The 14886-nt window shown below is 39.4% G+C and overlaps 1 protein-coding gene across 22 annotated transcripts in view; it reads left to right on the forward strand.

Moving 5' to 3' along the window:
- LOC137139366 (rap1 GTPase-activating protein 1-like) overlaps positions 1-14859 on the forward strand; it is a 47076-nt gene extending 32217 nt beyond the window's left edge. For 8 of the 22 annotated variants that reach the window (XM_067526506.1, XM_067526495.1, XM_067526510.1 and 5 more), the window contains 23 exons: positions 1090-1125; positions 2134-2181; positions 2718-2756; positions 2840-3022; positions 3782-3885; positions 4398-4476; positions 4579-4632; positions 5307-5390; positions 6273-6373; positions 6508-6637; positions 7353-7508; positions 7588-7659; positions 7767-7853; positions 7963-8103; positions 9287-9418; positions 10605-10682; positions 11552-11661; positions 11826-11945; positions 12157-12292; positions 12419-12530; positions 12720-12799; positions 12902-12949; positions 13215-14859. In XM_067526506.1, coding sequence (XP_067382607.1) covers positions 1108-1125; positions 2134-2181; positions 2718-2756; positions 2840-3022; positions 3782-3885; positions 4398-4476; positions 4579-4632; positions 5307-5390; positions 6273-6373; positions 6508-6637; positions 7353-7508; positions 7588-7659; positions 7767-7853; positions 7963-8103; positions 9287-9418; positions 10605-10682; positions 11552-11661; positions 11826-11945; positions 12157-12292; positions 12419-12530; positions 12720-12799; positions 12902-12910 — 2073 coding nt within the window. In that variant the 5' untranslated portion in view covers positions 1090-1107 and the 3' untranslated portion in view covers positions 12911-12949; positions 13215-14859. Of the gene's footprint in view, positions 1-86; positions 638-1089; positions 1126-2133; positions 2182-2717; positions 2757-2839; positions 3023-3781; positions 3886-4397; positions 4477-4578; positions 4633-5306; positions 5391-6272; positions 6374-6507; positions 6638-7352; positions 7509-7587; positions 7660-7766; positions 7854-7962; positions 8104-9286; positions 9419-10604; positions 10683-11551; positions 11662-11825; positions 11946-12156; positions 12293-12418; positions 12531-12719; positions 12800-12901; positions 12950-13214 lie in introns of those variants that run through there. The other 14 variants (XM_067526498.1, XM_067526517.1, XM_067526501.1 and 11 more) reach the window with 9 other exon arrangements.
- Positions 14860-14886: the final 27 nt, after the last annotated feature.

A 14886-nucleotide genomic window follows, 5' to 3' on the forward strand; every position in this document is an offset into this window, starting at 1 on the left:
GTAAGTAGCTTTACTTTAGAAACATGCTAGAGAGGAAATTTGACAGCATTTATAGGAAAAGCATGGGCAGCTGCTGCACCAAATTAAGGTTAGAGCTGCAAATGCCAAGTCTGACAGGTGAAATTTGTTTGAATATATGTGAAATTATCGCTTTATTGAACTGATGAGCTAATGAAATGTATATTTGTAAAGGAACATTTCTAGTTCTAATGTCAGATGTTACACTGCAGTTCCTTTTATTCTAATCTCTGGTTGATGTCGAAGCCGAGCGTATTTACTTACAGGGTTTGTGGCAGGCTATTGTTTGCACATGGTGGAGGACTTTAGGACTTTAGGTGGAGGACATAAGCACACTGAAAGCCAAGACACGATTGCTCTGTACACAAACTGTTTGACTACGTCAGACTTTAATTGTCGAGCCTGCCAATCTTCACTTGACTACTACAGTGTTTTTACCGACTGTTGCAATGCAGCATTTTCTGCATTACGGTCAACTGCTGTGTGTACGTTTCGCATGTGAAAATTTGAAAGGACAGTATCACAACAGCTGTGTTTTGGCTCGGAAGCAGTAGATGGGTGTTTGACTTGGAAAAGCAGCTTGGTCACACATGACGCTGTACCAAACCAAAAGGGAGAGGTGAGATATCACATGATTCACTCAGGTCAAATGTTGGCCCTCTGCAAAGGCTGTTTTATTACCTGTATATGTCATGAATGTTCCTACTCATATGTACATTGATGACAAACATGGATAGACATAGGGAAAATGTTATATCTCTGTTAAATGAGCCATCATAGCTCCTTTGAACATTGAACACTGATCCTTATGAATGGAGGGATTTATTGCAGGGCTGCTGTGGTACTGCATTAGAATACAATGGGGTGTGTGGGACCATGGAAATGTAACACAACACAAAACACGAGGCATGTTGTCCTGTCAATAGATGACATATGTCTGACAGGGCTCCAAACAATGAGTATTGAACAAAGGTGAACCAATCGTAATCTGACTCACCCCGGTAGAAAAGCATTTACCTCTGCACACAGCACAGGGACTCAAAACATTTCATCTCATTCTCCTTTCTCCAGAACCCCGATTTATTTGAAATGATTGAAAAGATGCAGGTAAGATGACCCACTGAATTTTATTTTTTGTTTGTTTGTTGTCTCTGCTCTGAAAGCTGTGCTCACCAGTCAACTAACCACTCAGTTTCTTCCTAATTCTGCAGCTCTTTGGCCCTCACCTGAGCCACACTTTATCTTTCTGTACAGGAGATGGAGTCTGGTGGTTTCAGAAGAGCATTAAATGTGGTTGTAGCACTGCCTGGTTTCTGAAGCCTTTAGAAGGGCTTTTGTTTCAATCACGCTAAGAGTTTGATGACTGAGTTTATCAAAGCCCATAATGTTTTTGCACACCCATGTTTGCAATCAATGCATCCAGGATGGAGCAGATATTGCTTATTGTTTCCACAAATAATTACAATACAATGATTACTTTAATTACAGCAGTTTTAGTGTTTACTAGTCTCATTATCTTTCACAGCTGCCTGTGTATTTTGGTGTTACTGAGTATGTTTGTTAGCACTGGATGTGATGTTGAACTGTGTTTTATCTACAGTCAGACAATACATGGATATGATGTGTCGAGCCCTGATTTTGTATCACTGCATCTCTTTCACACATAAACACATATCCACCTCATTTCCAATGGATGTTTTAGTGGAGGATTGTCGCTTAGCTCAGAGTTTTTTAATCCCTCAGGTCTTTTAACCTCACTTCTTCTGTGTCATAATTTATTTACTTTATTTTAGTGGCTCCTGGTCCGTAGCACCTCTAAACTCTCTCCTCCCATCCTCTGTGTGTGTGTGTAATACATTACACACACACACAGAGGATTACTTTCTGTATCGTTCCATCTGTCCCTGTCTAACTTTGCTTTTTTGCCTGCTGTACATCACTTGGGAAAACTGTCTTCTTATGTAATGATGCTGATTGTCTCCTGATTACATTGCTTTGGGAAACTATAGTGTTTGAACTGGGGTATTTGTGGGGACATTGTGTATTGCAGCTGCTGAGCATGACCCTTGTGTCTCTTTCTCTCTCGGTCCCTCATCTCATGGTGTCCACTTGCAGGGCAACAGGATGAATGAGCAGAGATGCACCTTTCCTCCCCCACTCAAGGTACAACTCTCTACATAGAGACATAGAGAGTGTTATTTACATAATGTGGTCATTGGCTCACCCCATCACCATATTCTGCTCAGCCACACAGGTTCAGTACAGCACAGAATACATAATGCAGTGAAATAACGAGTTATGATTCAAATTGATATATGCTCTGATTTAACATTTTGGGCATTTCTGCCTTTATTAGTTATACTAGTAGAGAGCAGACAGAAAGTATAGGTGAGAGAAACAGAGAGTTAGGGAAGGGGGGGGGGGTAACTCCTGCAATCTTAGTATTAAAAAACAATTGTAATATTAGTAATGCAGGATTTAGAAATGTCTGCCAAATATTGGTAATGCTTTGAGATATATTTATAACTGATGTACCTGATGTATTTGCTAAAATAATTTGCATTGCATAAGAGTTACGCAATTACTCTTAAAGTGTATCCTTTGGGATTATGGAGTTGGACATTGTGGTTATTTTTTATTCTTTGATGAGGAAGCAAAACAAAGTTGTTGTTTTTTTTTTGTTTTTTTTTCCCTCCTAGACTGAAGAGGACTATATTCCATATCCAAGTGTTCATGAGGTAGGATGAAACTTATTCAACAACTTCTTTTGTTCTGTACTTGTAAACTTTACTCAATTTTGTTGTTATTTTGCATTTGGCAGGTGTTGGGCAGAAAAAGTCCCTTTCCTCTCATCCTTTTGCCACAGTTTGGGGGCTACTGGATTGAGGGGACCAACCATGAGCTCAGTGACACAGACCAGCCGCAGCCTCTTTCACCAAACACCTGCACCAAGCTGGAATGTAACACCACAGCCACACTCTACCGCAAACACTTCCTGGGAAAGGTCAGTTACTTTTCGTACCGCAGAAAAAGATCTGAAACATCATTTCTGTTGAACTTTTAAAGAGGAGATAATATCATATAAAACTCTGTCCATTACATTCAGTTCCAGTTTTGTTGAACTATAGTTGAATTAGTTGCATGGGGTGCTGTCATTAAATTCATTAAGTCCAATTCTCTCTCACTTCTCCTCATCTTAGCTACCTTTTATATCTCTACCTTTGCCATGTGCATTTTTCCTGGTTGTAGCTGAGGAGTGAAATATAATTATAGGAACATTAAATAATCATGATTATTAGCAGTAATGAAGTCACATGTGCAAAATGTTAAAAGGTCTGTTTGAATACTGCTTTAAAAGTGATATGAAGTCATACACATAAATTTCCTAATTACAGCTTCTTACTTCCTCCTCAAATGAACCACATTAATCTCAAAAACATATTTCACAATCACAATCAGTTTCCCTTCCTGCTCATTATAGTAATGAAATGAGTAAGCAATGAGAAAATCCCAGCAGAGTAAACCACCAACAGCGGCCAACCTCACTGTTTGCCACATTATACACCACTGCTAATGAAGATGCATTAGCCTTTGCCACCTGTTCTTAAACACATATAATATAAACACATTTGCTCTGACTGGTTTAGAAGTGCAGCGGAGAAAAGATAAAGGTCATAACTTTAGCACATAAATATGTTCGTGCATATGTCTATCTGTTTACTAATATCTAAATGTTGCACTTCTTGCAAATTCTTGTCCTCAGGAACACTTCAATTACTATTCAATGGACGGTGCACTTGGCCATTTGGTGTTCTCAATAAAGTATGATGTGATTGGTGATCAGGAACACCTTCGTTTAATGCTCAGGTAACATTAACATGGTGGCCATTTACCATTAACATGTTATTGTGCTTTAGTTCATTGTTGCAGAGTTTGAAGTGAGAATTCTTACATTTGAATTGTGGACATCAGCAGCTAAAGTGATGACTTATTTGTGTATTTTATTTTATTTTGGCTAAAGTGATGAATATCTAGGCTTAAACAAGAGGTCACATCTGTCACGGTCAGGAAATAGATGCAGAGTAATCAACTTTTTTGTAGCTGAAATAGTCAATAATAACTAGACAAATATTCCTCCAGCACAAATCTTATCATGAGAGTCATAAAGAGAGACTGTCATTTCAACAGCAGAGTAACAGATGGACTATTTAGGCCAGCAAGTGGGTGGAGATGGAGCGAGAAGGTAAAGAGAGGCAAGGGTGGGGAAGTTTATGATGGTCCAAACCGGATCATTACTTTCCCATCTGATAGCTTCTGAGAAATGTTGCATTATATTGGATGGCTTACAGATCACACTGATTGTTTTATTACTTCACCAGGACCAAACTGAAAACCTTCCAAGATGTTATACCCATTTCCTGTCTGACTGAGTTTCCAAATGTGGTCCAAATGTCCAAGGTAGGAAGAGATGTTCTCATCATGCAGGGACTTTCATGTTATGTCTGTGACTAAGCACATTTTACATTTCATCTCTATTTGTTTCTGTTTTTTTCACCCAAGCTTGTCTGTGAAGAAGTCAACGTGGACCGTTTTTTCCCCGTCCTTTATCCAAAAGTAAGCTCCAGTTTGGTTTGTATAATTGCACCTGCTGTTGGCGATTACAGCTGACGATTTAAAGGGCAACTTCACCGAATTTCAACTTGCTTCCAATGGTTCTAGTTGGGGGAGTACATGTATGTGATTGGTATTAAACTTTTAACAGCCTTCAATGTATTAAAATATACATCTGCTTCTTGATTAAAACCTCCTCCCCCTGACATCACCTAGAGAAATGTTTTGGTTTTGGTGGTGTCAGTACAAATGACATCATCTATACTGACAAACTTTTCAAGATGATGTCATCCAGAGGTATTTATCAGCCAGACATTGAACTGCATTTTACACAGGGAAGCCAGAGGGAGTTAGGAAGCAAGGATAAGAAGTATAGGAAGCAACGTGAAAATCGGTGAAGTCACCAATTTTAGTCTAATATTAGCTGCATGTAAACCATTATATAATGTACCTTTAAAAAAATGAACAAATGTTTTGGCCATGAACTTTTACATTTTGTCCAACACACTTTAATTTGAAAACATGTTCACTAGCAATATCGTAATTACACCAAGTCAAATATATGTCCGTTTTTATAGGGGCACCAGACTTGAAAGGCTATGAAAATGTCCTTATATGTTTTAATATTATTTTTTTTATATTGTATTATATCAACTTTAATTTGTTGTTATTTTCAGGCTTCAAGACTTATTGTCACCTTTGATGAACATGTGATAAGCAACAATTTCAAGTTCGGGGTCATCTATCATAAGTTTGGACAGGTAAGCTAAAAGACCTGGATGTAAAGTGAGGGAAATGCATGGCCTCTTTTATATTCATTGCATTCGGTTCAGGGACCATGATCATATGCTAATATTTGTAATGTCTGACATCCTCATGCTCACTGTCCTGATTCACCCCCTATCTAAATTATGCCTTTCAGTCCAGCCGAGTCACAGTGGCTGTCTCCAACCCTCCCCCTCAATTTCTGAGGCAATCGCGGCCCTCTTGTCAACTGTGTGTGCAAGGCCTTGTAAGCGCTGCTGCTAGGACAAGAAAGGCATAGTGGTTAAGTGGGCATATTGTACACAGGAAACAAAACAGAATTACTCAATGGGAAAACGATGCATTGTTGTCTCGGGCTCTGTTTCCATGTTTGTGTTGAAGCAGTTTTCTGTGTTCGCGGCACTACTCCTTTTACTGACAATAGTTAATCAACTCTAAATCCGAGCCAATCATTAGTGCACAAGCCTATCTCTAAACTATGTGTTACACCCACTGCTGTAATTGATAAAAACCACCTCTCTGTCTCAAGTGCGAGGCAGTGATGTTGAATAGTACCAAGCACACACTGGGTACAAATGCATTTGTTGACTCTAATAATCTGTTGCAGTACCTAAAATAGTCATTGTGCCATAGCTTTGGTATCCAAATCTTAACCACTGTTTTTTTTTTTACTGTGTTCTCACACATTGCCCTTAACACTTAATGCACTTGTAAGACAGACATAAGTGGCAAAATTATTTGACTCTGACATACAGTATATGGTCTCCAGGATAAACCACCCTCTGAGTTTTTTTTACTTGTGCCGCATAAATAATTTTCAATCATCCTTAAAGTATTAACGTTTGTGTGTTGTTGTTTTTTTTTTTCACTGGACACAGACGTCAGAGGAAGAGCTGTTTAACAACAATGAGGAGAGTCCTGCCTTTGTAGAATTCCTGGAGTTTCTAGGGGAGAAAATTGAGTTGCACAATTTTAAAGGGTATGAATTATACAATTTATAACAGGAGACAAATTGCAATTTGCATGTTATTATGCTAGCTACAGGAGTGATGGTAATTCCACTGCAGTGATGGTGGAGAATGACCTGTTTAATATGGCTCTGTGTGCTCACAGTTTCCGTGGAGGGTTAGATGTGACTCACGGGCAGACTGGCACAGAATCTGTATATTGCAACTACCGCAACAAAGAGGTCATGTTCCACGTGTCCACAAAGCTGCCTTATACAGAGGGGGACACCCAGCAGGTACTGTGTAATACAATACCAGGCTAACACACCTTTCATGATTCACAGCAAGCTGTCAGACAGGTTCCCATGGCACCGCATTTTGCATGTTCCCCCCTGTTATGCCAAACAACTGCGGCATATATTCAAAAACTCTAGTAGTAAACACAAATCAATTTAAATTCAAGCCTTTGTGTCTGCATGTGTGGAGAAGCAGTCTTCATAGTAAGTAAATGCTGCGATGCAAACCCTGCATTGCTCTCAAGCCTCCTCGTCTTCTCTTCTCCAAATCATTTTCACACAAACACTGATACATTAGCACAAGCTGACACCATGTGCGATCATGGTTTATACAAACGCAGACGAGTCAATGTCCGTATATTCATTTTGTGAAGCAGAGTCAGCTCAGGCGGACAAAGGAAACAGCGCACCCTGGTGGTCTTTCACAAATTCATATGCTTACATTTGTGACACTTGTGTGTATTTATCTATATGATGTAACAAATCGGGACTTTTGTACAATATGCAAAGCTATTTTATTTTATTCAACATAAACATGCTTTCAAATGATTTACAAGCTGTGTAAAACAACTGCTCACCAACACGTTTTTGCCAGCATTGTGTTGTCACTGGTGCAAAAGCATTTTTTTGAAACAGGCTATGCTTTATCAAGACTTAGTGGGTCAATCATCCAGTCATTAGTTAAGTTTTTTAAGTTATGGCTGTTGTGTTGCAGTTGCAGAGAAAGAGGCACATAGGGAACGACATTGTGGCCATTGTATTCCAAGAGGAAAACACTCCCTTTGTACCAGACATGATTGCCTCCAACTTTCTCCATGCCTACGTCGTGGTCCAAGTGGTCAACCCCTGCTCTGATAATGTTCTCTACAAGGTGACCTGTTTCCCCCATTCCTCTCCATCACTTTGCTTTTTTTGGTAAATAGTAATTAATGTAATCTTATTATTCTTAGGTGTCAGTGACAGCCAGGGACGATGTACCTTTCTTTGGCCCGGCCCTCCCCAACCCTGCTGTTTTCAAAAAAGTAAGAGAAAGAACAACTTGTGTCCTCTAGCCAGTTCAAACTCCACGTCTCGCTTAGCTTATAGTTACCACATGATGCCTTGTGTCTCTTCTCTGGTCTTTTCGCAGGGTCCTGATTTCCGTGAATTCCTTTTTACTAAGCTCATTAATGCCGAGCAAGCCTGCTACAAAGCTGATAAATTTGCCAAATTAGAGGTGAGATGTAAAAAGAAACAACATTTTTACTTTTACAGCTTTTTACTAAAAAGTCTTTGAATCATTCTACTTCATGTCTCACTTTGTATATGTGTGGATATGTTTTAAGGAACGAACGCGGTCAGCTTTATTGGAGACCCTGTATGAGGAGCTCCATGTTCACAGCCAGGCCATAATGGGCATTGGAGGAGAGGATGACAGATTGGAAAATGGGAGTGCAGGAGGAGGGGGCTTCTTTGAGTCCTTCAAGGTAACTGGAGAGGCAGCAGGATGGGCTGGGCTTTAAACTGATTGCTTAATTTCCTGCAATTTTCTGCTTCAGTGGAAAAGAAGCTAAAGTCTTTTTGCATACGAAGTATTATGTGTCTCAATTAAAGGAATGGTCAGACTCTTGGAAATTTGCTGGATGTACCTAAAGCATAATGACCTGAAACAGCTGGGCAATTTCCTATGACCTACGTATTTATTTTTTTACACTTTGGCTTTTGTATCGTTTAAACAAAAAAGAAAACTTTTCCCACTTTGAAATCCAGTGGACAGAGCTGGGCTACCTGTTTCCCCCTGTTTCCAGTCTTTATGTGAAGCTAAGCAAACCCACTACTAACTGTTGCTTCATATACTGTAGCAGACACATTTTGGAAGGACCTGTTTTTAATCTTTCAGCATGAAAGAAAATGTCTTTCCCCAAATGTTGAAATATTTGGTAAACTATCATATAAAGGTGAGTGTTACAGCATAGAAACAGTTCAGAGCTATCTGTTTGTACCAGCTGTCAGATACTGTACCTCTTTTATCTGACAGTCCTTCAGGATCGTTCTTGGCTACATGTAAACTGTAAGAACTATATCAGCCTCTCTTGACCTCAATTAATCTAAATAAAGTAAAGCTCTGCTGCTCTTTCCCCCTGTGTACACCACTCTTGGCTTCCAGCTGTTTTGTGCTGCTGTGCTCTCTGCATGTCCCAATGTTCAGTCACTGATCACTTATTAATGGGATGCTCTTATGTGCTGTCATGTGTTATGTAAAAGGGACTCGATATATCTCCTCTACCACTGGACACTTCTTCCTCTTTACTCTGTTCCATGCCTGCAAAGAGGTGCACTGGGCTTTAAACGTCTCCTGGCTGTGTTTAAACTCAGCATGGCCAGACATCTGTGAGCCACTTGGTCCTTCTTCTTCCCCTCTCTTCTCTTACTACCTACCTCGACTTAATGACTCATCTAAACCCCCCTCCGGCCACTAAAGCTTAGTAGTGTTCTCTGTTGCTTCCTTGTCTGTCAGGATTAGCATCAGGCCAGCTCTGTGCCTGTAGTGGTCAGTGTTCAGGGACAGCCCCGAGGCTTCTCTCCCTTTACTGCTGTACAGCGATGCTGGGGGGTCACGGAGGTCAGCCCCATCTGAATGAATGTCCTCCTCCTCGTCTCTCCCTGTAGCGAGTGATCCGCAGCAGGAGCCAGTCTATGGATGCCATGGGTGCTACTTTGAAGAAGCAGCACACAATCTCCACTAGCCTGAGTGGCAGCTTTAACCACAACCCTGCAGAGAGCCCCAAATTCCCAGGGATAGTAAGTACAGTCCCACAACTCCTGGTCTTGAGTGAGGCGAGCCTTGCTCCCCCAGTAGTTCTACTAGAGTTCCTTTCCCCTCTTCCCTCACTTGCCTGCTGCACTAATGTCTCACAGAGAAGGGCTGCACTCCTTAGAGTGGAGCATTTAGGCCCGGGTTTTAAACTTGGCTCTCACATTGCAATGATTGGTCATTGTCTGCTGCCCCAAGATGGAGTTACTGAACACTCACAGACTTGATTACCTTGATTACCTATAGAATATTGGGTTGGTTTTTTCCTCTGGGTTAAAGCTGCATCCCACATCTACAATTTGTATTTGTGTTCTCATTATTAAAATCCCCCCTGGCATCAGCATTTTTCATTTGTGCTCACTTAATTTTAATGAATATGGCCTGTTTATTTGTGTGTGCGTGTGTGTGTGTGTGTGTACTTGTGCATGCCAGTCTAGACTAGTTGTTTGGTGATCACAAAATGTTTTTAATTGTTATTATGGACAAATGAATAGTTCTGTCATAAGGTAAAAATATGTGCATCTCTACGTATGAAAATTAGTAGTTACAAGGTCGTCACCTGACAGTGTTACTGTTGCCTTTCTCCTAATATTATGTTAGTTTTGTCCAGTATATGCAACCAAGCGGACCCGTCAGCAACTTCATATATTCTAGATCACATTTAGAAGCCACCTTCAAGAATTATTAAGCATTATTAGTAATATTAACTACCATGTTATGCTATATTAATAAATATAACTGAAGCTTGCTTCTTGCCCATACCCCAGTCTTGTGAAACCTAATGTGTAACATGCTGTATGTCCTCCTCTGCTGTTTTTATCTCTTCTTCATCCCCTCTCTCACAGGCACATGGTTCTCATTCCTGGCTCATCATTTCTCTCTCCCATTCAGCTGCCTGCTTTGCACCCATGGAGCCAAAATGTCTCTTCTTGTACTCTCCAGTTAACAAGTGCTGTGTATTTTGTTTGAACAACATGACTTACTGCATGGAGTCTCACATATATTTACATGTATATATCTCATGTTCTCTCTTCCTCCCCTTTACCCTCTTCTCTTCTTTTGTTATCTGTCATCACCACTCTGTCTACCTCTCTATCTCTTTTCTGCTCTCTCCATATCTGCCTGTCTTTCTCCTTTCTCTTTTTCTGTCTCTCCTTTTCCTCTGTGGTTCAGTCATTGCTTGTCCCAGGCAAAAGTCCCAGTAAATATGGACGTCGAGGCAGTGCCATAGGGATAGGAACAGTAGAAGAGGTTCATGTCTTATTCTCTCTAACTATGCACTTCTCCCTTTTGCTCCTTACTTTTCTGCATGGCTCCACTGCATCATAGCCAAACCCATTCTTTACACATTTCAGCACCCTATTTGTATCTAACATACTGTAGTATGTATTGCATGTTATAGACCTGTGATAAAATATCTTTCATTAAACATATGCAAAGATGGTCTGCTGCATTTTCACACTAATACATTTGATAAATCGTGTATTAGAAGATAAGCTTTGCAAAATGAGTGGACAATAGAAGTCACAGTTGAAGGCACCATCCTTCTGTATAATTTTGAAAATTTCTTTTCCTCTTTCAACCAACCATCCTTGTTACTGCTGTGTCTATTAACCTTCTGTTTTCTGCATATTTTAACCCCAGTTTAATTCTCTATTTGATTTAAGTTGATGAATATTAATGATTTAGTGAACCCTACCCATTTACAGAGAAATTATCAAAAGGAATACTTCTCTTGCTCTTTGAAGGCACATTGAATGAAAAGCTGTTTCAAGTTCTGATTTTGAAAGCTTTAAAAGTGAGATTGAATGAACAAAGCATTCGCTGAGAAACCGTATTTAGCAGTAGGCCGTGGAGCCTTTAAATCCACCTTTCATCTCTTGCTTCAGTGTGCTCCGCTCTAGCTAAAAGGGTGGCACCGAGTCTTGACCTTAAGTCATAAAGTGCATATTTTAACACTAGACTACCAAAACCATTTTTTCAACATGATTACAACTAAATATTTGAATAGTTAAGTCTAAATTTGTTATATCAATTAGCTGTTTCTCAGAGATATTCAAGGTGAAGGTATTTTATGTCTGACACTGATTGTCACTGACTGTCCTCTGTCCCTCTGCCAGTCTTTGATCATCCCGGGGAAAAGTCCAACCAGAAAAAAGTCTGGTCCTTTCAGCTCCAGGCGAAGCAGTGCAATTGGTATTGAAAATATTCAAGAAGTCCAGGAGAAGAGGTGAGAGAAGACAATGCTTGGTATATTTATTTTGTGTGTACAAAACACCATTTGTATTTTGTATGTCTGATATTTTACATCTAAATCTTCATAACTTAGGTTCATTTACTATCTTTTCTTGATTTTAACTGATTTGTTTTATCTCTATATTTCTCATGTTGCAGTAGAGAAAGCTCTCCAAATACACAGAAGACCCCTGATAGCGGTCACGTCTCTCAAGACCCCAAATCTGACAACTCATCCAATCAGAGTTCTCCTGAGGTTCTCACGACTGCTAAGAACAGGTGTGTATGATGTGTATGATAGACAAGTTACAGCCATATCATACGGGTATCTCGATCCTGGAATACACACTACATGTTAACACACTCGTGTTTGTGGAACCGCTGGTTTATCATCAGTTGCTGCATTAAAGCTGCAGCGTTAAATGACTATGTCTCATACGTAAGATACAGTCAAATTTGGCTGTGCTGGAGTGAGTAATCCAGGGTGTAGTTCTTATCTCAGTGGCAGGGCCCCATCCATCCCTGAGGGTCATGACCTTTCCCGCTCATCCTCCAACGCTAGCAGCTTCACCAGTGTGGTGGAGGAGAACGAGACAGAGGCAACAGAGGACTATGACACAGGCCTGGTGAATGTTCTATTCCTATTTCCCTGTGAGACAACATGATCACTTTTCTTTAGGTCATCTGTTTTTCTTTTAGTCTAAACGGCTTATGTGTGGTTTTGCTGTGTCCTCCCACTTCACACTCCCTAGGAGAGTCTGTCATCTGCTGGGACACCGCACAAACGAGACTCCTTCAACTACAGCAACTGGCTGGAGGACTGTATCAACAACACCAGTCCCACCAATCGTGGTAACTCTTTAGGTGAGAGGTTAGGAGTGCTTGGAGAAGCAGGTTCATTCAGTTGTCATGAACTAACACAGTGACGAGGGTTTAAATGAAGGCAGTGAGCTTTAAAAGATTAAAGAAGATGGTAGTAGTTTGTAGTGAACATTTTATTTATATACATAGTGTATATGACTGACTTAAAACACAGGTTTACCTGTCCATCAGGGCCCGGGAAGCCTGAACGAGGAAAGGGGACAGACATCCGTATCAAATTGGAAAAACCACACAATCATCAATCCTCATCTGTGAGTCAGCTCCTTCCATGAATCTACAGAACATTAAAACATTTTGTAGTCTTCTTACACAATTTACACAGGTGTTTCCTGTTTGTGCATCTCTGTGTGCAGAACTGTTAGCTTCACCCACCAGATTGCAACCGGGATCTCCATCTTCAGGTTAGATTTTTCCCAGAATCCTTTCATAGTCTTTCAAGGACTCAAACTATGATCAGATAAACCAAAAACACTGCGTATACAGTACATTGATACCAACTATATTCATGTATTATTCAGGTGTTTTCTGTGGGGGGTGTTTTGACTAAAATGCTTGGCAATTTTTTAATCATCAATATCATATGACTTATCATATGAATGAAGTGCATCATGACACCTGAATCTGTGTCATGAGTTTTGAGAATGCTCGTCTTTCTTATTCCCAAAGCATTCCCATAAGTCACAATCCCTCTGAGAGATGAGAGAAGTGCAGGGGTTTACCATGACCAGGGATGAGAAGGAAAGCGATGAAAAGGACAAGAAAAAGCCAATGGAGCCTGTCCAGTCTGCTGCTTGGTGATGGCCAGGGTGCAGAAATGAACAAACCTAGGCGACATCAGAGAGGATGCCGCACAAAGGGGGGGTGCAGCTTTTGCTCAGTGTTTTCCTCCACTTTTGTCTTTGCCTTTTCGCACATCTATTGCCTGGTAACTATTTTTTTTTTTTTTATTCCACCCTTATTTAAAAGGCACACATGTCATCTACAAATACATTAGCGTTATTTGTAAAAGGATGTAGTTTATCTTGTTAAAGCCTAGATGTGCTGGCTACACAGGGTAAAGTTGATGCCATTGAGATATTTGTCGAGATTTGGAGAAGGACTTTTGCTGCAACACAGAGGAGATAATTGCTTAGATGAATCTGCCAAATCAACAAATGTTCTGGCTCAGTAAAATTCTTAATTTTATACATAATACCAAATATTTTAAATCAGAGATGGGTATTTTCTAACAAAACCTCCTGTATAATATGGAATTTTTCTGATGGATGCAGGTAAATTTGATTACTTTCTAGGTGAAATCCAAATCGGACCGTATCTGAATCTTCGAAGATCAGATTTGAAAATTAACAGCACAGCTCACAGTAAAGACATCAATGTACTGCAAATAAAATGAAATGGCCTTAAAGTGTAAACACTTAGTGTTTGTCCATCAGAGTCATTTTACTTCACTGCTTTGACTAACATGTTCTGGAGCCAACAATTAGACAACAGTATTAGATTTAGAATAAAATTAAAATATTCACATCACTTTTTTAAAACACTAGTTTCTTAGAAATGGTGGTCTTATGCAGGCACTGTATACTGCAGCACTGTCTGCTTTGTCTCATAATGTATCGAAAGCACTGTATCCATCAATAACTAATTTAACCAATATCTATGTTCCGAGTTGCTTTTTTTCCTTACAAATACATGTTTTTATTTATTGGTTTGATTCCTGTTGAAGTTGAAGTTTTGGTGTACCTCTGTTATATTGTACTTCTATGATGACATTTAGTATCCTGTCATTTGCTTATACTGTATGTGTTGTTTTGAATGATAAATAATATTGTTGTCATCTATAAAGCTTTATCTATTTCAACAGTCAGATCTCTTTCAGTGCAGTAAATTTGCAATGCAGTTATAAGAAAACAGTGAATACTTATATTGTCATTAAGAACATAACTACAAATACAACTACTGATTTTGTAGATACATATTTAGTTAGAGTACATAGTGTATAATGTATAGGCCATTGTTTTAAGATGGAATTGACCAACACTTCAATATTACTGCCAAGTTAGCAATTTATTGTTGTTTTTTTCTTGTATCATTAAATTTTAATATTATTTTGGAAAGGTTTTGTAGAATAAAATTATTTTAAAATCTATTCAGACTTTTCTGTAAAAGGGAAATTTCACAGTTCAGTTGCCTTATCATCACAAACTGATGGCTAATGTATAAACAATAAAGCAAATAGTTAATAACCAGCAAAATTTACAACGATGAATGTTTTGTTGTTGTTTTATTGAAAATAAATTCCCTGAGAACTTTACAGTCTGTTGTATAAATCTTGTCTTCC

The sequence above is a fragment of the Channa argus genome, chromosome 13 (assembly GCF_033026475.1).
Source record: "Channa argus isolate prfri chromosome 13, Channa argus male v1.0, whole genome shotgun sequence".
Classification (NCBI taxonomy): domain Eukaryota; kingdom Metazoa; phylum Chordata; class Actinopteri; order Anabantiformes; family Channidae; genus Channa; species Channa argus.